General features: G+C 45.4%; 1 protein-coding gene and 1 pseudogene across 6 annotated transcripts in view; one reads left to right on the top strand and one right to left on the bottom strand.

Moving 5' to 3' along the window:
* Positions 1-27,400, top strand: part of RBFOX2 (RNA binding fox-1 homolog 2) — a 287,489-nt gene that overhangs the window by 87,868 nt on the left and 172,221 nt on the right. For all 6 annotated transcript variants that reach the window (XM_047865304.1, XM_047865300.1, XM_047865299.1 and 3 more), the window contains exon 2: positions 541-591. In XM_047865304.1, the coding sequence (XP_047721260.1) occupies positions 541-591 (51 nt within the window). The remainder of the gene's footprint in view (positions 1-540; positions 592-27,400) is intronic.
* LOC125169807 (60S ribosomal protein L17-like) lies at positions 14,680-19,466 on the bottom strand (annotated as a pseudogene).

The raw sequence follows: 27,400 nt of genomic DNA, 5'->3' as shown, positions 1-27,400 counted from the left end.
TCTAGGGTCATAGAGGGTGATAGAGGACGGGATTTCATGTAGGTTTCAAAGAACTGAAGGAATGCATATTGACAGGGGGGTGTGGCTAAAACTTCCAGACCAAGACGTAGTTCTCAGTAGGGGTGGTACTGTTGAGCCAGGAGACTTCTGGAAATGTGTGAATGTTTTTGGTTGTCCTAGTGTTCAGGATTGCTGGTGGCTTTTAGTGGTTAAGGGCCAGGGACGCTAAAGTCTCACAGTTAGGAGTTGATTTGCCCCAGATCTCAGTTGGCTCCCCGTTTGAGGTACACTGAAAAGGAAACAATTAGCTGAACGAGAAAAACAGAGTTTATGAATGGTGTTTTGAAGCAAATACTATGTTTGTTTGGTTTCGTTTTTGCCGTTGTAGAGGCTGCTGGCAGGGGTACGGTTAGAGTGGAATATAGTGATAGAACATCTTAAGGACTGTTGCAGGAATTTATATTTGATCAGTTTGGATGATTTGATGCTCCTTAACATTTTCTTTTGTCTTATAGTTTGATTTTCTTCTTTTTCTCTTAGAACGAGCCTCTGACTCCAGGTTATCATGGATTCCCAGCACGGGACGGCCAGGTTGGTATCTGCTGTGTCAGATGGGGTGTGTGTATGTGTGTGTGTTCGTTCTAAGGATGCTCTGGTAGAGAGCATTTCCAGAAAGTATCTTGGAGAGTGACGTGGTTAGTTTCAGCAGTGCATTTACGTTTAAAGATACAAATAAAATACTTGTCTTAATCCTAAAAGAATTGTAATCGCGTTTCTGAAATTGTGGGTGTTATGGGGGAAAAAAATCAGGCACGCACAGACATAACTGCTTTTGTTTTCTCTTCTCCAGGCTGTTACAATAATTTTGTAACCTGGTTTTCTTGGTGTTTCATAATTCTAAGTGCTGGACTTGTCTCTTAATTCTCTGCCACTTAGCTCCTGCCTGCACAGATTTTTTTTGAGTCCTTGCAATAATCTGCAACAAAAAATTCCATTCTCCTTCCTGGGGGAATTCAACCTTACGGTTTTAAGCAGGAAGGCTAGCTTGAGAGAGGGAAGTTTCTGCTGCCTTTCTTTGTTACATTGGGAGCATGATTGGAAAAAAGCCCAGGCCCTAGTGTGGGTTAGAGCAGCACTGCTTCCTATGAGATGCCTTCTGGGCGGTTTAGGTGAATGTATAAAATGCCTTCCTTGTGTCTGAAACCTTGGGCAGGTGGGGCTGAAGATGAGTTAGGGTAGAAGAACAGGTAACTGCTGCCTCAGAGAAATGGTGTGGCCTGAGATACCTTCCCTCTGAAATTTAACCTCCTTGGAGCGCCTGGGTGGCTCAGTCGGTTAAGTGTCCGACTCTTGATACCGGCTCAGGTCAGGATCTCATGGTTCATGGGATCAAGCCCTGCATTGGACTCTGCACTGACAGTGCAGAGCCCGCTTGGGATTCTCTCTCTCCCCCTGTCTCTCTGCCCCTCCCCCACTTGGTTGCACACTCTCCCTCTCAAAATAAATAAACATTAAAATTTTTTTCTTTCTTTCTTTTTTTTTTTTTTTTGAAATTTACCTCCTTGCTGTTTGGGCATATTGGTATTCTCCAGGAGATTTGAAAGGTTACCCCTAGTGATATCTTTGAATGTCTGTCCAACTTCCTCATAGGGTTGTCCAAAAAAGCCCCCAGTTTTAGGCTTGTCCAAGGGACAGTGTGTCATCAGAGTGTTAGACTAAAGGGTTGACGTAGTTCCTGTTTCCAGAAATTAATTGAATCTCATCGGAGCCCCTGGAGCTGATCTTGAAAACTAGGTTGGCACCATAATCAGTGGTCATCTATTGAGTGGCCTTCAGTATTCCGAGTATTTGCCCCGTTCTTGCACTTTGGGTGCTGGGTTGGTGTCAGACTGGCCCCAGTTAGGGTGGGGAGGAACAGGGGGAGGGAAGGTGGTGTTCATCTCTGTGTTTATCTCCCAGGGGGATCGTCACTGTTGGGATTGAAGTTTCTCCCTAGGGAAGCTTTTGTTAAAAAGATAACAGTCGTTTACTTCAAGTCTTTTTTTTAATTTTTTTTTATTTTTTGTTCTTATTATTTTGAGAGAGAGAGTGCGCGAATGGGGGAGAGGGGCAGAGGGAGGCAGAGAAAGAATCTTCAGCAGGCTCCATGCTCAGTGCAGAGCCTGCCGTGGGGCTCAGTCCTGTGTCCCTGGGATCATGACCTGAGCCAAAATCATGAATCTGATGTTCAGCCGAGTGAGCCCCCCCAGCCGACCCTCAAATCTAAAGTCAGAGGATTTTTTCTTTCTGGTTTGGGTCTGCTCTGGAGCTCTTGTAACAAGCTGTGAACTTTATGCCCTTTGATAGTAGTTCTAGATCTTGGTCACATATCAGGGAAGGTACTACTGCCTAGAGATCTAGCCCCCAGAGACTCTGTAAGCAGGGTCTAAAAGTGCATTTAGTCGTTCACCTATTTAGAAATACCTACAGGCGATGCTGCTTTGCAGCCACTGTCGAGAACTGTAGTCCTGTGGGCTACTTTAAAAGTAGTGACACGTTCCGTTTCATCCTGTACTTTTCACCTAGGACCCTTAAAATACAAAGGATCATGGTCAGTCTCTGTCTACCCTTGCATATCAACGCATATGTTTACTTACTTATAAAATGTTGCTTATTTTGGATATAGACTTATTTTTTTTAATGTTTATTTTTGAGAGAGAGAGACAGAGCATAAGCAGGGAAGGCACAGAGATAGAGAGGGAGACACAATCCCAAGGCAGGCTCCAGGCTCCAAGGTGTCAGCCCAGAGCCCGATGCGGGGCTCGAACCCACAAACTGCGAGGTCATGACCTGGGCTCGGACGCCCAACCAACTGAGCCAGCCAGGCACCCCTGGATGTCGGCTTATTTTAGATGTAGGAAAGTAAGACTAATTGAAGTAAAGCATGGGAATAGACGTACTGAGTTTAAAAGGATCTGAAAGGTACTGTATAATGCTGTGCTCTTCCTGTGAGGATTACAGATCAATAAAAAACTAAGCAAAAGGAATTAAGAGGAATTTGTTAAAGCGTAGAAGTAGTCTTGTTGCTTGGAACTACTTTATTTTTCCTTTCTCTTGCGGTAGGGACACACTTCTGTAACCTGTGCATTTATCACTCAATACTGTCTCTGCTGTAGGCCTGTGCAGACCCTTTTGCCAAGGTTTAAAGCTGCTAATTTACTTTCAGGCACATTCCGATGGTGACAGGTTTATATTAGCTTATTTTCTTGGGCTTTATTTTGTTCTCTGACTGGATCTTTGAATTAGAGATCTTAGAGCAGTGCAAACAGGCAAATATTGAATGGCTGCTTGTTGTATTTGATGAATACAGAATCCAAATGAGTCCCGCTAATTAATGCGCCTAACCTTGTGAACTCTCACTTTGTGCACTGAGATTTGGGGGACATGTATCAGTGTGCAACGCTGGTCACTGAGCGGCCTGAGCTGGGCAGAAACCGCACTTGTGATCTTTACATCTCCCCAGACTGGTCTGGCTCAGCAAATCCAGGATGGGGGTTGGGGGGGGGGGGGAAGTGAAGGTGAATTTTAACTATGTGTCTTTATTTGCCTTCCTTGTTCTGTTGCTGTTCCTTTCTAAACAGATAGGAATCGTCCCCAGACAGGATTTGTATCAGCATCTCATGGTGATTTTAAAAGAGACAGTTACAATCCTGATCTTCCTAGAGCACAGTCATCCGTGTTTTCCCCCCTCGTCCTCACAGCCACCTTTTGAAGTAGATAAAACAGAGGTGGGAAACTGAGGTACCCAGAGGTAAAGTGACTTCTCCGAGGAAACCGTACAAGGTAGTAGCTGCAAAAGAACTGAAATTTTCTTCTCTTTGTGAGGGCCCTTTCCTCTGTGCTGGGGAATCACTGACACACAGGCAAGAATGTGGTCGTGTGCACGAGCACCTGCTCACGCCTGTACCTTGTTTGTCGTCTGGGGGCTTCATAGGCCTCTTGGAGCTCAACCACAGATCTAGGAATCCATGATCCCTGCTTAAGGATTATTACCCCTGGCTTCCTTAACACTAAGTATACCAGTATACCACTGTTCAGTGGTCCTTTTCATCCTGTTACGTAAGCTCCTGCCAACACATTTGAATTGGAAACCTGTGGAGGGAAGGAGGGGAAAAACCACCCGCCACCTCGTAGAGGTTGTGCTTTCTTATGTGCCGTTCCCTCAGCCTTCTTTCCCAGTCAGTTAGCAAGTTTTATGGGATGATAGTCCACTGTGCTCATAGAGCTCTCCCGAGCACTTCACTGTGCTTGCTAACAAGCTCCGTGTGGGAGTGGAGGAGACAAACATTGTCCAGATTTGCAAAGTGAAAACCAGCTCAGAAAGTCCGACTGAGTGTCTCATCCGAGCCGTGCAGTTTGGGTTGATGATACGAACAGTGGTTTAGATTCGTAGCTGTTTCTTTGTGGTTTAGGTATATGCGCAGATGCTTTTTTGAGTATTGGTTCGGTCTGGAATATTTTGTGGGTTTGCGGTATTTTTAAATGAGAGAATATTTGTGTGTGTTAGCTCCAGGGTTTATGGATAGGAGGGGCTTAGGAATAGCAATCTGATTAGAGAGGGCCTCAGTTCTACACAGCAAGCTCACTGTTTTTGCTGACATTGTTCATTTATTTAGGACGGCTCTCAGGGGGCTCCCGGAGAGCACAGTGCGAGTCCGAGTCCATCCCCTCGCCATCACTTGGTGCCACAACTTTACGTCTGCTACATCAGGGTGACCGTATAAGTCGTCATTCTAGCTGGGACACTCTCGAGAGTGAAAAGTGATGCTTATGTTGAAATAGCCCCGTGCAAACTGGGATGAGCGGAGGTGTGTAGCCACCTTAGCTGTAATTCAAGAACCATAGGGGCACCTGGGTGGCTCTGGTGGCTTAGTGTCCAACTCTTGATCTCGGCTCAGGTCATGATCCCACGGTTTGTGAGATCGAGCCCTGTGTCGGGCTCTGTGCTGACAGCTCAGGGCCTGCTTGGGATTCTCTCTCTCTCTCTCTCTCTCTCTCTCTCTCTCTCTCTCTGTCCCTCCCCCACTGGTGTGCTCGCTCTGTGTCTTTCTCTCTCTCTCTCTCTCTCTCTCTCTCTCAAAATAAATAAACTTAAGAAAAAATTAACTCTGGCAAATGTCCTCTTTTAAAAAAAAATTCTTTTTTAATGTTTGTATGTATTTTTGAGACAGAGCGAGACAGAGCATTGGGGGAGGGGCAGAGAGAGAGGGAGACACAGAATCGGAAGCAGGCTCCAGGCTGTCAGCACAGGGCCCAATGCCGGCTCGAACTCTCAACCACGAGATGGTGACCTGAGCCGAAGTCAGGCGCTCATCCGACTGAGCCACCCAGGCGCCCCTAGCAAATGTCCTCTTAACTGATGTGATCGGGGTTTGAGATTATGGCACAGTGCATTGCCTCACATTCAGCCCGCGCAGGAGCGAAACCTTGTCATTTGCTTTTGAGGTGAGAGAGGGAACAGACTCTTGGTTGGGTTTAGGTGTTGAGTCGGGTATGGAAGTGACAGTATTAAAATGTTAAAAAAACTAACCTTGTAAAGTACTTTACAGTGTGCTTCCATGTTTGCTGAGTTTTGGTCTTCACAATAGCTCTGCTAGGTAGGTTGGGTTTTATTATCTCTACAGATAAGAAAACCAGTGGAGAGATTAAAAATTATTTTTTGTATTTTTACTTTTTGAGAGCGAGCGAGCATGTGCTTGTGCATGTGTGGGAGAAGGGCAGAGGGAGGGAGTACCTTTTTTTTTTTTTTTTTTTAAGTTTATTTGTCTTGAGAGCGAGACCAAGCATGTGAGCGGGGGAGGGGTAGAGAGAGAGAGAGGGAGACAGAGGATCCCAAGCAGGCTCTGCATTGTTAGTGCAGAGCCCGTGGTGTGGCTTGAACCTGTGAACTGTGAAATTATGACCTGAGCCTAAGACTGACGCTTAACCAACTGAGCCACCCAGGTGGCCCAAGAGAGGGAGAATCCCAAACCAGCCTCTCTGCTCAGTGGGGAGCCCGTCATGGGCTTGATCTCATAATCGTGAGATCATGACCTGAACCAAGGTCAAGAGTCAGAAGCTTAACTGAGTGAGCCACCCAGGCAACCCCCGGTGCAGAGATTATTAAATGGATTTCCCAGTGTCACATAGAGGGGAGGTGGCAGAAATGGACTTGAACCCTGGATTTTCAGCTTCCATGTCTTTTGTTTCCCTTTTGTGTTCTTCTGTCAGTGTTTTCTCTTCTCTGAATGGGGATGTTCTCTTGCTAGTGTGACAAGATATTATGGAATCATTAGGGAATGTAGCCTCATGAAAAGGCTTCATGTGACTTGGAGGTCCCTTGAGTAACTTATTTCTGTCAAGTTTTCTTCCTTATTTGCTAAAATAGCTTATGGTCCACAGTTTGTCTTTTTGTAGTTATATAGTATTTTGTAAATATAAAGAAAAAATTGATGTTATGGTGTTAGGCTCTTTATCTTATTTTTAAAATGCTAGCCAGCGGCTTGCTAAAATTATTTTCCTTTGATTTTCTAAAATTCTGTTGAAAAGCCACTGTATGGACATGTTCAGGTGATTCACAGAAACAAAGGGGGAGTATCAAAGGAGATGTTCAAAGATGTGACTTTGACCGTTAGAGATTTCAATTGGGAGTGGCAGCCATACTTTTAATTTAGAGGATAGATTAAAAATGACCTAGGGGATTTATTTTTCAAAAGCATTTTCTTTCTTAAGAATTAAAAATTTTTTTTTTCAACGTTTATTTATTTTTGGGACAGAGAGAGACAGAGCATGAACGGGGGAGGGGCAGAGAGAGAGGGAGACGCAGAATCGGAAACAGGCTCCAGGCTCCGAGCCATCAGCCCAGAGCCTGACGCGGGGCTCGAACTCACGGACCGCAAGATCGTGACCTGGCTGAAGTCGGACGCTTAACCGACTGCGCCACCCAGGCGCCCCACTTTTTCTTAAGAATTTAATGACTTCCTTTTCTTCCTTTTATCCCTGGGATGAACTTTATTTTAGTAGAGGTTTTTATAAATGAACTTTCAGGGCTTTTAGGTATTTCTTGGGAGCCATGGATGATAGCAAACACATTTTCTGTCATACTCATTTGTTTTCATGCCAAAGAAATGGTGTTGCTCTTCCTCCTTTGGGAAGAATTGGAACAGAGGACATGGGGAGAGTGTTCAAATTCTAGCTTGGTGCTGCTTTTAAGCTTAAAGACAGGAACCACTAGTAAAGCAATACTTTTTACATCATGACCCAGCACGTGCGTGCATGCGCGCGCACACACACGGACACACAAATGTAACTTAGAATTAGTCTTCCAAATAGTACTTACCCTTACTGTACTGTAAGCATTTTCCGTTCTTTTCCATTCCATTAAAAAAATTATTGGTTGTGACCAGCAATTGAGCAAAATTGATTTCCTGGGCCCGCTAATAGATTGCAATCTGTAGTTTTGAAAAACAAAATTCTCATGATTGTTGTCCTTGAAAATGCAACCTTAGGGGCACCTGGGCGGCTCAGTCGGTTAAGTGTCCGACTTCGGCTCAGTTCGTGATCTCGCGGTTCATGAGTTCAAGCCCTGCATCCGGCTCTGCTGACAGCTCAGAGCCTGGAGCCTGCAGCGCATTCTGTGTCTCCCTCTCTCTCTGCCCCTCCCCTGCTTGTGTGTGCTCTCTCTCTCTCTCTCTCTCTCTCTCTCTCTCTCTCTCTCTCTCTCCCTCTCTCAAAGATAAATAAACATTAAAAAAAAAATGCAGCCTTAAAGAACTCCATATACTTTAGCAGTCACTTCCCTATGCTCCATCCCCCTGTAACCACTCATCTGCTTTTGGTCTCTGTGGATTTGCCTGTTCTGGATATTTCACGGAAATGGAATCATATAACATCTGGTCTTTTGTGACTTGCTTCTTTCACTGAGCATAATGTTTTCAAGGTTCATCCATGTTGTAGCGTGTGTTAGTACTGCATTCCATTTTTGGTTGAGTGACATCTCACTGTATGGCTAGAGGAAGTGTTCTTACGTGAGCCCACTGCCTGCCTCTGTGGTTCCGTCTCCCGAAGCTCTCTTATGTACACTTGGCCTTGGCCTTGCCAGGCATTCTTGAACAAGCTTGATTCCGGCTTCAGTGTGGAGCCACTGTCTCCTCTACCTTCAGACACGCAGTACTCTTCGCCCAGATGCTCACTGTCTTTTCATTCAGGTCACAGGTACAAAATTTACTCCTCGGGGAAGTCTTTCCTGACTATACTCGCCTAAAGATATCCAGATATACAACCTGACCTTCTTCAGATCTGTCGCCATCATCTGAAATTATGTAGTGCGCATACTTTATCGTGTATCTCTCCCACTAAAATGTGCTGTGCAAGCTGTGACTTTGCTTAGAGCAGAGCCTGATATGTAGGAGGAGATCAATAAATATTTGTTGAATGCATAAATTAAAATTATCTTGTTTGATGTTGACGATTTTGAAAGGTTTTAGGCAGGGAAGTGACGTGATTCATTATGCATTTTTAAAAACAATATTCTGGCTGCTATGAAGAATTGAATTTTAGGAGGAGCAACAAAACAGCTAGAACTCTCTAGGCAATGGCTTTATTATTTGCTGTCTTTAATATCAGTTCTAACTAGGACTTATTTGTTGAATGAGAAATTTTACTCCCCCGGCCCCCTACCCCCGCCCCAGCTGGAGACTGGGTTAAAACGACTGGTTTAGAAGTAAATTGTTTCATACCCCTTCTGTATCTCACAACCTATAATAATTTTCTTACTGGCTCCCTTCTAATGAAAAATACTTCTGCTTTGCTCTTCAGTTACATCCGAAGTCGCTTTTTTTCCCTTTCTGCTAGGTTGTACAGAACCCCACTGTCAGCCTTCATGCGAGGTACATTATAAAATGGTTGCTTCTCCCCAATATCTGACATCAGGTTGCCCATCGGTGATTAGGGCCTTCTGCGATGTTGCCTTACACCCTCTAGTGGATGAAGGGCTGGGAAATGCTGCAGCATCTGGTGTTCTAGCATTTTTCTTGAACCATGTAATCAGCTTCAGACTTACTCTTGCATTTTAGATCATTTCATTCTGCACATAGTTCATAAGATTTTTTCCTTCTGGGAAAGACCATTTCACTTCGTCTGCTGCTGACTGCCAGGTGTCTAAATAGCATGCTTATTCTGCTCTTTCTTGATTTACCAAGTTTAGACACCATATTTTGGCTGCCTACTGTTGGAGAGGAGATATTAACAGTTTTTTAGACATGGTTTCCTTCCTTCTAATAAGGTCATTTAGAAAAATCTGTGTTTATTCCCGATTTATGGTTACATAATAATTACACTATTGTGACTAAATATAGCCAAATCATAAAACATGATTATATTCCCTTTCATAAATACTTTTCCATTTCCCCTGGAGTTACCAAATATATACATATGTGTGTATAGAAAATATATATTGAGTAAGAACTTAGGAAATACTATTGAGATATAATTTCCATACCATAAAAGTAATTCAATGTAAATATACTTATTCAGGGGTCTTATACAGTTTGTAGAGCTATGCCATCACGGCCATAGTATGGTTATAGAATGTTGCCATATCCCCCCGCCCCCAAATTTTCCTAAATTTTTTTTGCAGTTAGTCCCACTCTCACCTCAGTCCCAGGCAACTGCTGATCTGCTCTCTGACTCTATCCTTTCTGGACATTTCATGTACATGGAATCATATGATGTATATATGATCTTATTAAAAAAAAATTTTAGGGGCGCCTGGGTGGCGCAGTCGGTTGAGCGTCCGACTTCAGCCAGGTTACGATCTCGCGGTCTGTGAGTTCGAGCCCCACGTCGGGCTCTGGGCTGATGGCTCAGAGCCTGGAACCTGCTTCCGATTCTGTGTCTCCCTCTCTCTCTGCCCCTCCCCCGTTCATGCTCTGTCTCTCTCTGTCCCAAAAAATAAATAAATGTTGAAAAAAAAATTAAAAAAAAATTTTTTAATGTTTATTAAAAAAATTTTTTTTAATGTTTATTTTTGACAGAGACAGGATGCAAGTGGCTTAGGGGCAGAGAGAGGGGGAGACACAGAATCCGAAGCAGGCTCCAGGCTCCGCGCTGTCAGCCCAGAGCCCGATGCGGGGCTCAAACTCATGAGCTGATCATGACCTGAGCTGAAGTCGGACGCTCAACCGACTGAGCCACCCAGGCACCCCTATCTGGTCTTCTGTGTGCGACTTCTGTCACTTAGCATAATGTTTTTGAGGTTCACCCATGTTGTAGTGTGTATCACTATATCATTCCTTTTAGTTGCTAAGTAGTATTGTTTTGTATGGATGGACTGCATTTTGTCAGTCCATTTACCAGGTGATGGGTATTTGGATTGTTTTCAGTTCGGTGATTATGAATAATGCTGTTATGAACATTTGCATGGAAGTCTTTGTGTGGACGTATGTTTCAGTTTCTCTTGGGCACATTTCTAGGAGTGGAGTCGCTGGGTTTTATGGTAAGTAAGCTCATGCTTCACTTTAAGAAACTACTACACTCTTTTCCAAAGTGGCTTGATTTTATCTACCTTTTTGATTATACTGAGTATGCATTGGTAGCTCATTGTGGTTTTGGTTTGTATTTCCTAATACTGAAAGATGTAGAGGTACCTTCTCGTTTGCTTATTAGCCATTCGTATGTCTTCTTTGTTGAGATATGTGTTCAAGTCTCTTGCCTACTTTTTATTTGGTTCATTTATTCTCTTAAGTTGTAAGAGTTCTTTATATATTTTGGATACAAGTTCTTTGTGAGATTTTGCAAGACAACTCTTTCCCCTCCCCCCCAGTAAAGCAAAACTATGTTTTCAACCTTATTTGCTAAATTTGGATAAACTCTATGTAGCTCTCTTAGGAAAGAGACGGTGGATACAGGCATTTGACTGTCTTTGTTCAGGCCTGGTGATGGCTCCAAGGAGGACTGGCAGGTTTACAGTGGCTTTGTGTTTGGCTAACATAGCCTTCTCCGGATTTTTGGTGGCAGGCATGTTTGGGCAAGAAAGCTCTTTGTGTAGTGACAAGCAGTTATGCTGCTTTCTGCATGTCCTGAGGGACGTGATACGCTGAAGGATCGGCCATGTTCGTTGGCCTTTTTTTTCCTTCTTTAACCAAGACACTGTCGCGTCTGTATAAGGCTGGTTCATGGAAATTCCTGGATACACACACATAGACATACACACGCACGCGCAGACTGCATCCTGGCTTTGGGTTTAACTATCAGCTCTGCCATTGCAGGCTCCGTGACTTTGGGCAGGTTTTTTTCCTTCCGTGAGCCTCAGTTTCTTCATCTATAATATAGGACTGGTGTCTACTGTGAAAGGTTGTTGCAGGATCAGAGATAACATACATAAATTTCCTGGCATGTAATAGGGTCATTAAATCATTTTTCTCATTAGTTTTATGGGAAGGAGGCCTTAGGGAAGCTTTTATAAGGGAATATTTAGTTCTTACAGTCTCTGATTTAAGTCTTTCTCTCTCCTTTTTTTTTTTTTTTTTTTAAATTCACCATGTAAAATGAATTCTGGCTGTAGATTTGAAATTTCTACCTCAGGAACATAGCTTTACCTTACTTCCAAGAATAATACGCCTGTGTGAGGGGAGTGAAGCCTGCGTAAGTTTGTTTACCTAACTCATTATGGATCTTGGCGGCATCAGTAGAAAGAGGGGGTCCGTTCTCAGACCGTCATGACTGGAACGGAATCTGGCCAGACTGCGCCGACGTCCATGGCTCTCTACAGCCATCGTGCTCGCTCTTTGCCCCTTGCACATATCTCTTCCATGCTGCATGGCTCTTCAGAGTCCTTCACATCTCGGTCCTGGATATTTATTTCTTCCTAGTGCCTTTTACTTGCAATATTTCTCCTGTTCCCATTAGACTCCTAAGTATCCTTCAAGATCCCTGCTCATAATTTAACTGGGACGTATGAAACCTTTCTTATCGCCTCTAATCGTTTGAGCTCCTCGAACACGCCATCTGCCTGAGCATTTCTGTAAGTTTCGAATCAAGGGAGTTTGGGAAGTTTGGTGAAGACTGAGCAAAGTATTTAACTTCTCCAAGGCTCAGTGTCCTCATCAGTGGAAGTGAGGAGGGTAGTACTTACTTTTGTAAGCGTTACATTTTTAAAAATTTCATAGGTCAAGAGCGACTTACTGGTTGATGTGATGTTTCACTGCCTATACCTTCTGTTTTCCACGTAGGCTAGAAAGTCTTTTCTCATCCCTGGGCTCTGCTGGGTCTGATTTTGTGGTTGTTGGCGTATCCTGCTTCCTTGTGGAAATAGTGGGGCTTTTCATCACGTAACTTCCTACCTCTGAGTCCAGCCATACTGCTCTGGATCTGTGGATGGATGAGTGATGTGAGCAGGGAGCAGGGAAATGATGGCTGGCTTGTCTTCTCACCCCTCTTCTGTACATGGTTTCTTTGTCACCTCCTGGCAGTCATGGTTTGCCTATTTGGACTCATTTTGAGCTTGCCGTGATTTTAGGCTGCCAGAACAGTTTGGATCTCTTGACCCAGATCCTTATTATTTTGCAGATGGAGGGATTATAACTTCTCTGCTTGGCTTTCCAGTAGATTGGCCTAATACTTTGTATGTAGGCAATTGATCTGTGTTGTAATGAGAAGTTTAATATGGCCTTCAAAAAGAATGAAGGATTATGAATCACTGGAACTATTTATAAATTCCTTTGTTAGTGGTTTTCAAAATCAGGTAATTCATCTCTTTAGGGTTGTTTAGAGCAGCCAAGTAGTTAGTAAGCATAAGCAGCAGATAGTCTCACAGCCAGAGTTGGCTACCATTTTGTGAGTTACTTTTAAGAAACATTGGGGTGCCTGGGTGGGTCAGTCGGTTAGGCAACCGACTTCGGCTCAGGTCATGATCTCGCGGTTCGTGAGTTCAAGGCCCGCGTCAGGCTCTGTGCTGACAGCTCAGAGCCTGGAGCCTGCTTTGGATTCTGTGTCTCCCTCTCTCTCTGCCCCTCCCCTGCTCATGCTCTGTCTCTGTCTCGAAATAAATAAAACATTTGAAAAAATTAAAAAAAAAAAAAAAGAAGAAACATGGTAGAGCTCCTCAACCCTTCATTCTTCAACAGACAACCCGTGGCGGATGGTTTAGAATGAAACCAACTAGTTACATTTAAGATAAAGCAAAAGCCCCCATAGTTGGTGGCCAGTATGGTTATGTATTTCAGTTATAGATTAAATATTTTTATTTTCTTGATAGCATCAGCTTATGCCATTATGCTGAGCTGATTTAGGGTTGATTTAGAAAGGCGGGGGAATTAAGATCTTTGTGTTAGAAAATTTTGTGCCACCAGAAAATTTCAGTAAATTCTGGGTAATCATACACTTAAACAAAGACACAGCTCTCATCTCACTGGGTAGCATTATTCTGTTTAGCTTTTATCTGTTGAGAACTCTTCAGGGGATACTGTTAAGTGAATACCGTGATTGGGCCCCAGTCTTTTTCTTTCTATGTTGGGTAAGGTACTCTGTGTGTTAGCCACACTACGGGATGGGGTAGTGTAGCTTTGAAATCAGATGTGGGTTTTAATTCCAATTTCTTTACTTATGGCATTTAATGTGTTGAAATACCACCCTTTGCCACCCTTTATTTTTTAATTTTTTAAGTTAAAAAAAGTTATTTTTATAAGAGAGTGAGTGCACACATGCGTGAGTTGGAGAGAGGGGCAGAGGGAGAAAGAGAATTTTTATTTTATTTATTTTATTTATTATTATTATTTTTAATTTTTTTTTAACGTTTATTTATTTTTGAGACAGAGAGCATGAACGGGGGAGGGTCAGAGAGAGGGAGACACAGAATCTGAAACAGGCTCCAGGCTCTGAGCTGTCAGCACAGAGCCCGACGTGGGGCTTGAACTCATGGACCGTGAGATCATAACCTGAGCCGAAGTCGGCCGCTCAACCGACTGAGCCACCCAGGCGCCCGGAGAATTTTTTTTTTTTAATTTATTTTTATTTATTTTGAGAGAGAGATAGCAAGGGGGGAGGGGCAGAGAGAGAGGGAGACAGAATCCCAAGCAGGCTCTGTGCCATCAGCACAGAGTCCCGTGGGGGGCTTGAACTCACGAAGGTGAGATCGTGACCTGAGCCAAAGTCAGTAGGTGGATGCTTAACTGACTGAGCCACCCAGGTGCCCTGAGAGAGAGATTAAGAGAGAGAGACAGAGAGAGAGAGAGAAAGGGAGAGGGAGGGAAAGAGAATCTTAAGCAGGCTCCACGCTCAGTGCAGAGCCCAGTTCAGGGCTTGATCCCACGACTCTGGGATCATGACCTGAACCGAAATCAAGAGTTGGACGCTAAACCTACTGAGCCACCCAGATGCATCCCTTTACCACTATTTAAGTCCCACTTCAAAGGCTGTCTCCTCCTTTAAGTCTTGCGTGATGCACTTATTTGGGAACAGATTCTTAATGTCCTCTGAGCTCCCAAGCCACGTTATTTCCACTTTGTAATAGCATTTTATCACTGCCTATTATTTTATGATGACCCGTAATGTTCTGTGAGAATAAGGATCCTGTCATACTTCTTTTTTAAAAAATTATTCGTTTATTTATTTACTTATTTACTTTTATTTGCATTTATTTTATGCAGAATTTACCCCTTTCCTCCCCTTCTGTTTCTTCTGGGATATCTTTTTCTTCTGTGCAACTTCCTCTTCTGGTTTAGGACCACTCTGCTCTTTTTCTGTAAGGATCATCTCAATGTGGCAGGGAGAGCTCATGTATGGCGGATTAATCCACCCATGAGCCCTACAAGTTCTCTGCCTCATCTTGGGGACTTTGTTCACCTGGATGTGCTCAATGACCAGAGACTCTGCATCTAAACCCTTACGTTCAGCATTACTCTCTGCATTTTTAAGCAGGTGCAATAGAAATTCAGCAGTCTTTTTGGGCCACCGACCTTGTGTCCAGCCCCACTGTTTGGCCTTGGGCACACCTACCGACTCCACCACTGTAGCGACAGAATGGCACGTATTGCTTCTGCGAAGTGATGTATTTCAGGTATTTGGTGGCTTTTCGGATATGCACACCCTTGATGGCCTGGGTAGCTTCATGTGTGTTCTTAAAGTGAACACGGAGATTTGCATCTCTTAATTTGCATGATTTTGTCGAGTTTTCCGGGTCAAGTGAATAGCAAACTATTTTCAGAGATCACCTCAGGCCACTTATGGGAAGAGCACTTTTTTTTTTTTTTATTGTTTATTTATTTTGAGAGAGAGAGAGAGCGAGCGAGCAAGCAAGTGAGCAGGGGAGGGCCAGAGAGAGAGAGAGAGAGAAAGAGAATCCCAAACAGGCTCTGTGCTGTCAGTGCAGAGCCTGGTACGGGGTTTGATCCCATGAACTGTTGAGATCATGACCTGCTGAGATCAAGAGCTGCCCGCTTAACCGAGTCACCCAGGCACCCCTGTCTTACTTCTTGATATTCTCAAATACTTTGCTCAAAGTAAGTACTCAGTAGGAATTTGGTAAAGGGATAAATTAAACAGTAAACTTTCGCCTTTTTGAACTATAGAGACTACTCTGTTGGGACTTTTTCCTGTGGAAGATTAAAAAAAAACTTTGTTCGGGCTTTCATTAGGCTTTTTACCTTTGCCTTGCCAGAGCTATATAAAAAATTAATACTCAAGAAGGTAGATATCTGATCTTCAGCAGGAGAGTGCCTCTTACAAGTTTAATGGTTTTGGTCAAGTGGATCTTAAATGTAAATCTGCCGTTTTGTGGAGCCATACAGAGCTCTTAAACCACTCAATAAACATCCTTATTGAATTAGTAGAACTTTGTGTATCTTTTATTCTTAGGATTTTTCATTGTTCCTTAGAGTACTTTCAGCCTGTCCTCTTGAAGCTTTGTGGTATCAGGTGGATCATAGAATCATCTAAGCTAAAGATGCTTGTGAGTTCCTGAATTCTGTTACTTCCTTCCTGGTATGGGGAGCCCATGCATTCATTCTAGCAGGTGTGTCTTAATTTTAGAGTAACAAGTGAGGGTTCCCAGGAAGAGAGAGCTAACATGAATCGAACTTTGACTGTGTGTCAAGCCCTGTATGAAGCATTTAGCAAGTTTTATTTTATTCCTCCCATTTGCAGGTGAGGAAACCAAGGCTCAAAGAGATTTAAATCATTGTCCAAGGCTTTGTAGCTGATAATGAGGAAAGTTGGGTTTTAAATCTAAATGTGTTAGATTGAAAAGTTTATGTTATTTCCACTGAGAACATGTCTTTTCCTTATTTACTTTTCATCGAATGTTTGGGGGTTTTTGTTGTTGTTTTTCACATTTTACTTGCACGTTTGATTTTTCTTTAGTCAGTAGAAATGGTATTATTTCCCTACTGGTTCCCCTCCCCAGCCCTATACTGAGGGGGTGATAATTTGTATTATATTTCTATAGTCCTGTATCCTTTACAGATCACTTTCCTGTCCATTTTCATTTGATCTTGGACGTGTGGGGATGGGGGCGGGGGGGAGGAGGCCGGATCTTAATCTCCATTGGCAGATGAGGGAATTAAGGTGCCCGGGGTCGTGAGAGATTTGCCAAAGGTGGTAATAAGTGGCGGAGAGAGAAGAGCATAGCTTTTGTTTGGAAGAGGTGCGCTGACCTTCAGACTAAACTTTGTAGCCGCAAAGTCTTTTTCATCTGAAGTACGTGGACACGATACGGGAAAAATGTAAGTGGCGTGGTCCTCCTAGAAAAGATTTGGAAGACGTGGAGCCCCGCCCTCTGGGCTTCCTCTGACCCCTAGGCCCCTCGGCTGGCCGGAACCCGGTTTGAAAACCACTGGGGAATAATCAATGAACCTTAGCGTCCGGCAGATCTGGGCTCACAGTTTTAGTTTGTGCCTGCCGTTTCATCTCTCTCAGGCTTGGGTCCTCATTTGTAACATGGGTAGGATTGCTGACAAATATTAACTAAAAACCATGCTGGAGCCTGGCCCGGGGCCCCCTCGGCGTCTCTGGAGGAGAGCTCTAGGTGTCAGGGAGTATCAGCACTCACCCTGTGTGGGGCGCCTGCCAGAGGGGGTGGGGAGCTCGTCCCTGAGGCCGGGCCCCCAGGGACTGACAGCGCAGGCCTTCGTCCTCGACCCGGTGACGACATTCATCAGTACTTCAGAACAAGGGTGGACACACAGGTTTTGCAAAGGATCCGAGAGCAAATGTTGTGGGTTTTGGGGCCCCTGTTGCAGCCATTCAGCTCTGTTGCTGTAGCTTGTGTGCGGCCATAGATAGCATGTAAATGAACGAATGGGGCCGTGTTCTAATAAAACTTTATTTGTGGGCTCTGAATTTCATGTAATTTCCACGTCCTGAAATACGCTGCTTCTGATTTGTTTGTCCCCCGCCATTTAAAAAATGTAAAGACCGCGTAAGTCATGGTCTGTATGCGGGTTATACAAAAACGAGTGACAGGCTGGATTTGGCCCATGGACCATAGCTTGCCGACTCCTTATTTAGACAACTGCTTGTTGATGGTAAGTGCAGTTTTTGACACAGTGGGAATACTTTCATTTAAAACTGATTGCTAGTGGGGCGCCTGGGTGGCTCAGTCGGTTAAGCGGCCGACTTCGGCTCAGGTCATGATCTCACGGTCCGTGAGTTCGAGCCCCGCGTCGGGCTCTGTGCTGATAGCTCAGAGCCTGGAGCCTGTTTCGGATTCTGTGTCTCCCTCTCTCTGACCCTCCCCCGTTCATGCTCTGTCTCTCTCTGTCTCAAAAAATAAAATAAACGTTTAAAAAAAACAAAAAACTGATTGCTAGTAAGGAAGTATTGATACCAGAAAAGGCTTAATTTTGCAGTTGAAAAAGGTAGGATTTTTTTCCTCTCCCACTCCTGTCAGGAATTGTTCCATGCTCACTACTTTCTTTATCCTCTACCACGTGGCTAAAATTAAGCAGGTGTCGTCCTGTTGGTAATGCCTGCGTGAAAAAGTTTCTGAATAAAGACCATAGTACAGTGGGAAGACCATGAGTCATGAGGAAATCAGGAAACTGGCTTTTCACTAACTTTGACTTTGGCTATGTTACTTTACTTCTTTGGGCCTTCAGTTTCCCCGTATAAATGAGGAAATTGGAGACCATAATATCTGAGCTCTTGGCCTACTCTGACATGCTCTGACTCTACCTTTTTTTTCTTTTTTTTAATGATATTTATTTTTGAGAGAGACAGAACGTGAGGGGGCAAGGGGGAGAGAGAGAGGGAGACACAGAATCCGAAGCAGGTTCCAGGCTCTGAGCTGTCAGCACAGAGCCCGAAGTGGGGCTCGAACCCACGAACTGTGAGATCATGACCTGAGCCGAAGTTGGATGCTTAACTGACTGAGCCACCCAGCCGCCCCTCATTCTACTTTTAGTTGTCTGGAAGGTGCTACTAGACAGTTTTCATGTATAGAAACTTCAACAGCCAGTATATATATTTTTAAAATTATTACACATTGTGCGGGGTTTCACATTGTATCAGGGAGTATTTACCAAAGCAGTTTATTCCCGCTGTGCTAATGCTAGCCATTTCTGAAGTGAAAGGCAACCGTCATTTAAATTCCACCTACGTTACCATCACTTCCTGTCCTGCCGTCCTGAGCTAGTTAACCTGTTTGGAGATAAGCTGCAAATGCCAAGTGAGGGGGACTGGGGACATCGGAAGAAGAATATCCTGACCATGTAGGGGCTTAGGAAAAAATTCATAACTGGAAACCTTTTCCCCTCCGAACCTGAGTCACACTTGAAGGACTCTTGGCTCTCCTGGGGTGGGAGGAAAAAAGGGACAGAGCAGCAGAGCAAGTGGCTATGTCTGTTTTTGTCAACAGAGGGCACCCAGAGCAAAGCAAGTGCTTTGTGACCCAGGCTAGGCTCTGCTCTGCTCCCCAGGCAGGCACGGGGCAGCTTGCAGTGGACTCACCGTGCGTCTGTTTCTCGCAGCGTGTTTTATCCGTGCCCACAGTCTCAGACGTTTGTCCCGTGCTAAAGTCAGGTATTTTACATGCAGTCATAATAATTATTATTTGTTTTCGCCTTAAGTGGAAAACCAGTTCCTTCCATGTCTTGGAGTGAATTCACTCAAGTTGTAAACGTGTGGGCTTTTGGGTGGATGTGCAGTCTCAGGTTCTGATGTAATTCGATCTCTGGGGAACAGATAGTCCTGAAGGAGCACTCAGGATCTGTGTGGCATATTGAAAGGAGACTTTGTCCTGTGGTTTTCCAGACCAGCAGCATCAGCATCACCTGGGAACTTCCTCAGATTCGTGGTCTGCCCCCTCCCTCAGACCTACCAAAGTGGAAAGTCTGGGGAGGGGACCCAGCCTTCTGGTTCAACAGGCTCTCCAGGTGTCTCTGATGCACGCTTAAGCTGAGAACCACGGCCTGAGACTTCCTGAAGACTGCTAGAGTGTTCTTCATCATCGCCATTTTCCACATAAGAACACCAAGGCTAAAGGTTTCGTATATACAATAAGTGGTAGATTAGGGATGTGAGTCCTGGTCTGACCAGAGCCATGCTACCGTGTCTGCAAAGAAAACAGTGAAGAGACACTGTATTGTTTAAATTCATTAAAAAAAAAAAAAAAAAAAACCTAAAATCTTTTTCTTAAAAGTAATATACATTTGTCAAGGAAAATTGAGAAGATCCAGTAGGCCAAAAGAATAAAATAAAAATCGTCTTAATGTATGTAACTTTATCTTTTCATTGTTTGTTGGTCTACTCTGGTTTCTGTGCAGCTGTATTTGCATCTACACACATTGTAAACTTCCTTACAAAATGTCATCATGCTGTACAGACTTTGTAGGATGCTTCCAGCTCCTTCCCACTCTATTGTAAATATCTTTGCATGCCAGTAGCTATTTTTTAAGTTTATTTATTTATTTTGGGGGGTAGGGGTCAGAGAGAGAGAGAGAATCCTAAGCAGGTTCTGTACGATCAACATGGAGCCTGACACGGGGCTCGAACTCATGAACCGTGAGATCATGACCTGAGGCGAAATCAAGCATTGGATGCTTAACTGACTGAGCCACCCAGGCAACCCTGCCATTAGCTATTTTTATAGCAACATTTTTCATGGCTGCCTAGGGTTCCGTTATAAGTTTCCATCCTAATTTTTTCTGAAGTTCATCTGAAGTTGTTTTGATGCTGTGGTAGTTAGGCTTTTAGGAGGAGTGGGATACCGGGTGCTGTGCTGAGAGTGGCTTACCATATTACAAGGAAGGCAGTAAGTACAAATTATGGCTGAGGAGAGAGCATAGAGCTGAAGGGGCAATACTGAGCCTGAGGTTTGAAGTTAAAGTGAGTCCAAAAAAAAGGGGAAAAAAATTGAAGTAAAAAATTCAGAAGGATTAGGAATGGACTAGGGATCTGTGCGTGAGATGGGTTAGAAAAGTGAGAAAGATGAGAAACAATTTGATGGCACCAAAGGCCTACCTTTTTTGCCGCCTTTTTGATAGAGAGGCTGACCTGCTGGAGGACAGCATGAAAAAACTGGGCGTAAGACTTCTATAAATAACAGTTATTATTTATTGAGTACCTTCTGTGAGCCAGGCATCATATGAATCATTTACATAGATTTTCCCATTTAACTTTTATCACCACCGCGTGCATTAAATGCATTAGGTAGTGTTTCTCCATTTTGCAGAAGTGGAAACTGAGAGTGAGGCAGAGTCACGTGGTCACGCACTTTGATCAGAGCCCAGATTTGTTGCAATTCCCAAACCTCTGCTTCCACGTTATCATTTATCTTCATTCCTTTTCGTGGTGTTACAGGTCATTCGTGAGCCACGGCTGCCCCTGAGGGGGTGGGGGGGTGGGGGGGGTGCGGTGTGCGGTGTGTGCTGGGAGGGGTGGGGGAGGTTTACTACCTTTTCAGGGACAGGGAAGCTACATGTGGAAGGCAGGACGCTAAAGTCCAGACAGAGCGGGGGTGGACTTTAAGACCCCAAGCAGAGCTGCCATCGAGCCCAGTTACCTTGGGAAAGGCGTCAGCCTGTGCAAAAGGAGCAGTTGATAGGAAGCCTCCAGGGCTGGCATTTGGAAACAAGGGGCGGCCAGAGAGTTAAACCTCCCTCGTTATGGTTCCCTTCCTAAAGGAGGTGGTGATTCTTTTGAGGCGTTTGAGAACAGCTTTATTGCATATAATTTGATACTATGCAATTCATCCATTTCAAGTGTGCAGTTCGGTGGCATTTTAGTTACGTTCACAGAGTTGTGCAGCCATCACCGAGGTCAATCTTAGAGCACTGTCATCACTCCGAAAAGAAGCTGTGTACCCCTAAGCCATCATGTCCAATCCCTCTATCCCCCTTACCGCGCCCCCCTCCTCCCCCCTCCCCCCCCCCCCCCCCAGCCCTAGGCAACCACTCGTCTCTACTGTCTGTCTCTACAGATGTGCCTTTTCTGGATGTTCCATATAAAACGGATCCCATATAATGTGATCCGATTGTGTCTGGCTTCTTTCCTTTGTCATGTTTCCAGGGTTCCTCCACGATGTGGCATGCATCAGTACCTCGTTCTTTTCTGTTGTTAAGTAATATTCCATTGTGTGGACAGACTACATCTTTGCGTGTTTATGTTGGGAAGGGAAAGGTAAAGAGGAGGGGACAAAAAATAAGACTTCTTCCTCCGGATTTAAAATGGAGAGAATGGGCAACTGCCGCGAAAAACCACCCTCCCAGGCTCTCTTGAGGAGCGGCAGCGAAAGGCGTGGGGAGATAGGATGCGTGGCATCTGCCTCCCGGGTTGTTCGTGGCAGAGCAGCGGCTCGTCTGACCTGGACACGTGCGGCATTCAGGGAGCTCATTGTGTAAATCCTGTGTGTTGGCCGGTGCCGCTGTTCCCCACAATACCTCCCGTGGAACCGGAGCGGCCGTCGCTGATCTGATCTGGGTACATTTCCCTTGGTTGCCGCGGCCCTGGGTCCCCAGAGAGCCCTCTCTAAAGAGCTGCCGGTTTGTTGCGTGCTGGCAACAAGATTATTTCTGACCATACGAGTTGTTCAGTGGAGAGAACACCCATCTTTCAGGCCCTGATCTGTTGGCCAGAAATACTAGCAACTGCCCCTTCCTATTTGTCCTTCTGAGCGTCCTATTTGGAGGGCTCCTCTTGCAAGCAAACGATGTGCCCTTCCAGGTGCCAGGTGACTTGACTGTTGCCCCGTTGCTTTCTTTTGCTCTCTTTCCTGGTTTAATGTCCAAGGGACAGAGAGTCCTGACCTTCATAAAATGAACAATCTGGACCAGGACTGCAAGTCCCCACACCTTCTAGTTTGTGTTCCAGAACGGTTGTGGCCGACTTTCTGCTGGGCCTGAACTTTCAGTCTAGTCGAGAGAATGAATTGTAATCGCGTGTCGCAGTGTCCCGGCTCTTCGGTGGCACGTCTGCCACAGTGCCGAGACAGGAATGCGGGTGGGGGCATCTGCTTGGCCCTCGGGGCCCCCTTGAATGTGAGGGCTGGATGTCGTCCCGTCGCCCTGGTTCTGTGGATGGGAAAACCGAGTCTAGGTCAGAGGGCTACCCAAAGCTGTAGTCTATGTTCTTAGAGCTCTTGCTAGTGGCAGAGCTGGGTCTCTGGGCTGGAGCCTTCGTTGCCAGTTCAGTGCGTTTCCCCAAGTGTGCTCTGTCTCCTGATGGACGTGTGCTGTTGTGACTAAGGAGTGGCCTAGCCCTGCTCCAGTCCCTCAGCGGCGCGGGCTTTGGGGTGTGCATGTGCCGGTTTGACAGACTGGGCTCGTGAGGATGAAAATTTGTAAGCGGGGAGGGAGCCAGAGCACTGGTTTCTGGGTTTGGTGCCACTGGCTGATGGAACCCAGCCCCTTCTGGCCTTCCCCAGTGCTTGGTTTTCAGTGAGAATTCATGTTTTCGATTAAAAGAGTGTCATTCTTCGAGCGCCCCGTGCCTCTTTGCTAAAAAATGTGTGTGCCGCTGCATCAGCGCTACAAGCAGTGATCTTGCGGTGCCTGTCTGAAATTGTGTGCTCATGGCTGCTCCACGCTCGATGCAATTCGTTCCTGGTGTAGCGTGAAGAGAAAAGACCACGCTACTTCTCCCCCAGCGCATGGCCCCGCTCCCCGTCCCCTCACTCTTGGTGCACAGAGCTCCAGAATGCACCCCGTTTTCCAGCGCCCCGCCGGCCTCCATGGTCCCGATAGATTTCTTCAACGTGACCCTCACTGCTGGGATCAGACTCAAAAGCAACCCTTTCACGGCGGAACACAAGCCGGGCGGTCCTGCCCTTTCTCCTCATCACGTCCTTTCCGTCCTGGTCCTGCCCTCCCCACAGCGTGAACTCCTTCGAGGGGAGAGGGTGCGGCCTTCCCTCACTCTCTTCCCCTGGCACCCAGCACATTGCTCAGTAGATGGTCATGAAGTAATCCTTGGCTTTTTCCTGCTGTTCACCAGTCTCCGATCTGAGGGGTAAGGTGCAGGGATGCTAATACACTTGTCAGCTGGCGGTGTTTTTTCTTCAGACAAGTTGTGTTATAGTCCTCGAGAATAATTCATAGTGACAGCTACTGTTTATTGAATGCTTCCTGTTCTAAGTACATGCACACACACACACACACACACACACACACCCCTCAGTTCCCCATCATTCTCAGCAGCCTTCCCTTTGAGGTAGGCGTGGAAGCCATATTTGACAGATAAAGAAACCGAGCTTTGGAGAGATTTAGGAGAGTTCCACAGAGCTGGAAAGTAGTGGAACAGATATTTAAACCCAGGCCTGCCTGACACTGAAGCCTGTGTTTTTAATAACCACGCAGAACCTCCTTGAGTAGTTAATTTGCTGAACATTCCTGTAAAAGAGGGCTGAGTCACTTCTGTTCCCTGGGATTTATAAATGAGACCTCTGTGCTAGCAAAGGGCATTCGTAGCATAGTTTGGATTAAGTTTAGCTTTGGGATTGTAGAGCAGAAACAAAGGGGAGACATAAGGAGCCTCTGCAACTTCCTGAAGCTGATTTGCTTTGGCTCCAGGTTGAGGAATCTTCACCCTTTGGGTCAGGTCATTACTAGTCTACGCAGTTCCTGAAGGATGGGTCTGCCTAGCCATTCCGGGTTATTTTGGATGGGCCTTGGCCTGGTTCCTGGGGCCTCAATGAGGCAGGCTCACGTTTGTCCCTGGACTGACTTCAAGGGCCTCCCGTTTCCATCCTTCAGTAGGAGGCTTTCTCTTTGATTTTACTTTGGTGCATGTCCCCGTCCCCCATGTTAGTTACTGGGACTTAAAATTGAGTGGTTGAGTTGTGGCTGTAGGTAATGACACAGGGAATGCGGTTTTCATTGGCTTTTCAGTGACCAGTCCTGTGGAGTCCCCATAGCATATTGGGGATAGGGGTTGGCTCTCTGATTCTCTGCTCAGAGCTGAAGTATTTTGTGTATTGCCTTGAAATGGGAGAGAAGTTTCTGTGGAATCAAGACTTGTCAGGGTCATAAGATTTTTTTTTTTTTTAATTTTTTTTTTCAACGTTTATTTATTTTTGGGACAGAGAGAGACAGAGCATGAACGGGGGAGGGGCAGAGAGAGAGGGAGACACAGAATCGGAAACAGGCTCCAGGCTCTGAGCCATCAGCCCAGAGCCTGACGCGGGGCTCGAACTCACGGACCGCGAGATCGTGATCTGGCTGAAGTCGGATGCTTAACCGACTGCACCACCCAGGCGCCCCAAGGGTCATAAGATTTTGAGGAGATAGGCCCTTCCTGTGCTCTCCCCTGGGGGAAAGAACGTAGCCAGGATTGAAGGGCATTGCCTCAACCAATTCAGTTAAGTGGCCCCGTCCTGGATTAATAACTTGGGCAGACTTCCCAATGGATTTGGCAAGGTATTGGGTTTCTCTCTCCCCCAACCCTCCCTTCTCTCTGCCTTGCGCATGTGTGCTGACATAATTACGGAGTGGTTGCGTCTCACAATAAGATAACCTTTTTAAAAAGGAAGGGCCTCCTCTTAAAGAGGATGGAGAGAAATTCAGGGGAAGGGATGAGGTTGTGTAGTCTTGTCATGTTTTTGGAATGGCAGACTTTGAGAAAAATGGTAGCAGAGAGGCCAACAGGCTGGTTCCTGTCGCCGTAAGGGCAAGGGGGCAGGCAGGATGGTGGCGGTGTTGATTTCAAGCACCTAGAGCAGAAGCGTTCCTTCCTAATTTGGGGCCAGAGCGATATTGAACTGCCTCTTTGCATTTGCTCGCTCCTCTAGATTGTATTACTAGGAATCTGGTCATTAAAGAACAAGCGCTGTCTTGTTCATGAAGGTCAGAGGTTACAGTCTTCTGAGTTTGGTGGTCAAGTGTTCAGAAATATTTTACAGATTTAGTTGAAAACCTGAGCAGATGCTCCCGCTCTCGTTTCCCCGTGGGGATCGGGTGACATTCCTCCCCCTTTCCTCTTCCCCACCCCTTTGGGAGCCGACCAATCACAGCAAGGAGTGGATTTCAGTGCCTCTCTGGCCTCCTCCCATAGGAGTCTGCCCAGCCCAGGCTCTCTGGAGCCTTGGCCCTGGCCGAGGGCTTAACTCTTGGGTGTCTAAACCATAGGGAGCTGCTGACCTTGCAGTTAGCTGGTTCTCTAGTTCACGTCGACCCTCTGAGCCCATTTAACGTTAAGCCAAGCTTGCTGTGTCCCCATGGGAATGTTCCTAACGAGGCAAGGTGCGATGCATCCAGCTTGCAAAAGCTGATTTTAAGCCTTAGTTCTGCCAGTAACCAGCCGTGTAACCTTGGGAAAGTTCCTTTCCCTACTTGGACTTGAGTCCCTTTCTGCTAAGTTAGACGGAAAGGAAAGGGAGAGGACGGACATTTGTGACATATGCCAGCCGCCGGCGTTTTGCATATGGCTAGCCTGAGGTTTGAGGACAAACAACCTGTATTGCGTGCTTCTTGTGAAGCAGTTTGCTTTCTACAGTTTGCCTTCTGCAGGGCACACGCCATTCATCCGATTTTAGAGAGGAGAAGAGAGGAGGTTAGGGAGGCTGTCCGACTTGCCCAAGGTCAAAGTTAGGAAGGCCCATCTGGCTCCAATGCCCAGGCTTTCTTCCGTTCCACTGGGCTGGCTAAAAAAGCCTGAGAATTCCTTCCAGCATTTTTATTCTCATGCTCTGGAAGCTTTAACTCCTTAGTGGCTTTTAGCCCTGCCCTGTAGAAGACCAAACACTGCTATCTTCCGGTTCACAGTCGTGTCTCTAGAGAAGGTGAGTGACTTAGATGATCCTGCCATCTCCTGAAAGCCACAGAAGAAGATGATTCAGCCATCAGTTTTCCCCTTTCGTACATAGAAACGTTCTAATCCTATCTGGCCATCATCTCCCACTTTCTGAGCATCCCCCTTACCTCATGTAGGGCAGGTATTTCCTTTTCTGTTTGCTATTGTCAGATAAGTACAGTATGGCTGATTTAAGGGAGGGTGGAATTTGGAAGAGTTAAAACAAAACAAAGCAAATTCCTTTACTCGAAGCTTTTCTATGACATAGATACTGCAGTATTGGGTTTACCCCTACCCGGAATCCCTGACATCTATCCTCCCTTGTTGGAAGCTCCCCCCCTGTGAAGAGCTTTGTTTTTCATGATACCACCTATAAACTCCCCTAGTCATGGGCTCTAATAGGGTCATCTTGCCCAACGGAACACTTTGTGTTTCTCTTCCTGCAGATTTTACTTTGAAATTCACAGAGAAAATAGCTCTCTTTAGGTGAGTTCTTACTGATGTTATGTTGGTACGAATTTAATTTGTTTTTAACGTTTATTTATTGTTGAGAGACAGAGAACACAGCGTGAGCAGGGGAGGGGTAGAGAGAGGGGGAGACACAGAACCCCAACTAGGCTCCAGGCTCTGAGTCATCAGCACAGAGCTTGACGCGGGGCTTGAACTCACAAACTGCAAGATCATGACCTGAGCCGAAGTCGGTTGCCCAACCAACTGAGTCACCCAGGCGCCCCTTTGTTGGTACCAATTTAAAAGAAATTATAACAGTGGCCCTAAAATGTCAGATTTGTCAAGGAGTCCTTTCCATTTTCTGTCTTTTATTGTGGGCTGAGAAAAAAAAAATGACAATAAGCACATCTATTAACAATTGTAATTTATTTAGCCAGGCACTAACCTACTAGATGTTTTATGTACGTTATTTCTGATTTTCATAATAAATAGCCCTGCATTTACAGATGAAGAAATAGAGGTTGAGAGAGGTTAGGTTAGAGTCCTTGCTCAAGGTCATAGCTCCTGAGTGGTGATTTGGCAATTTGATTCTACTTACGAACCCAAGTTCTTTCTTTAGTATCATGCTGCCTCCGAAAAATGAGCTTGAGAGTTCATTTAATCATCCATGTCCACGCCTCAGCTCACCCCAGAAAATCCGTATGTCTTCTGTTAA

The sequence above is a fragment of the Prionailurus viverrinus genome, chromosome B4 (genome assembly GCF_022837055.1).
Source record: "Prionailurus viverrinus isolate Anna chromosome B4, UM_Priviv_1.0, whole genome shotgun sequence".
NCBI classification, from domain to species: domain Eukaryota; kingdom Metazoa; phylum Chordata; class Mammalia; order Carnivora; family Felidae; genus Prionailurus; species Prionailurus viverrinus.
The sequence above is the reverse complement of the archived record's forward strand: the minus strand, read 5'-3'. Positions and strand labels throughout refer to the sequence as shown.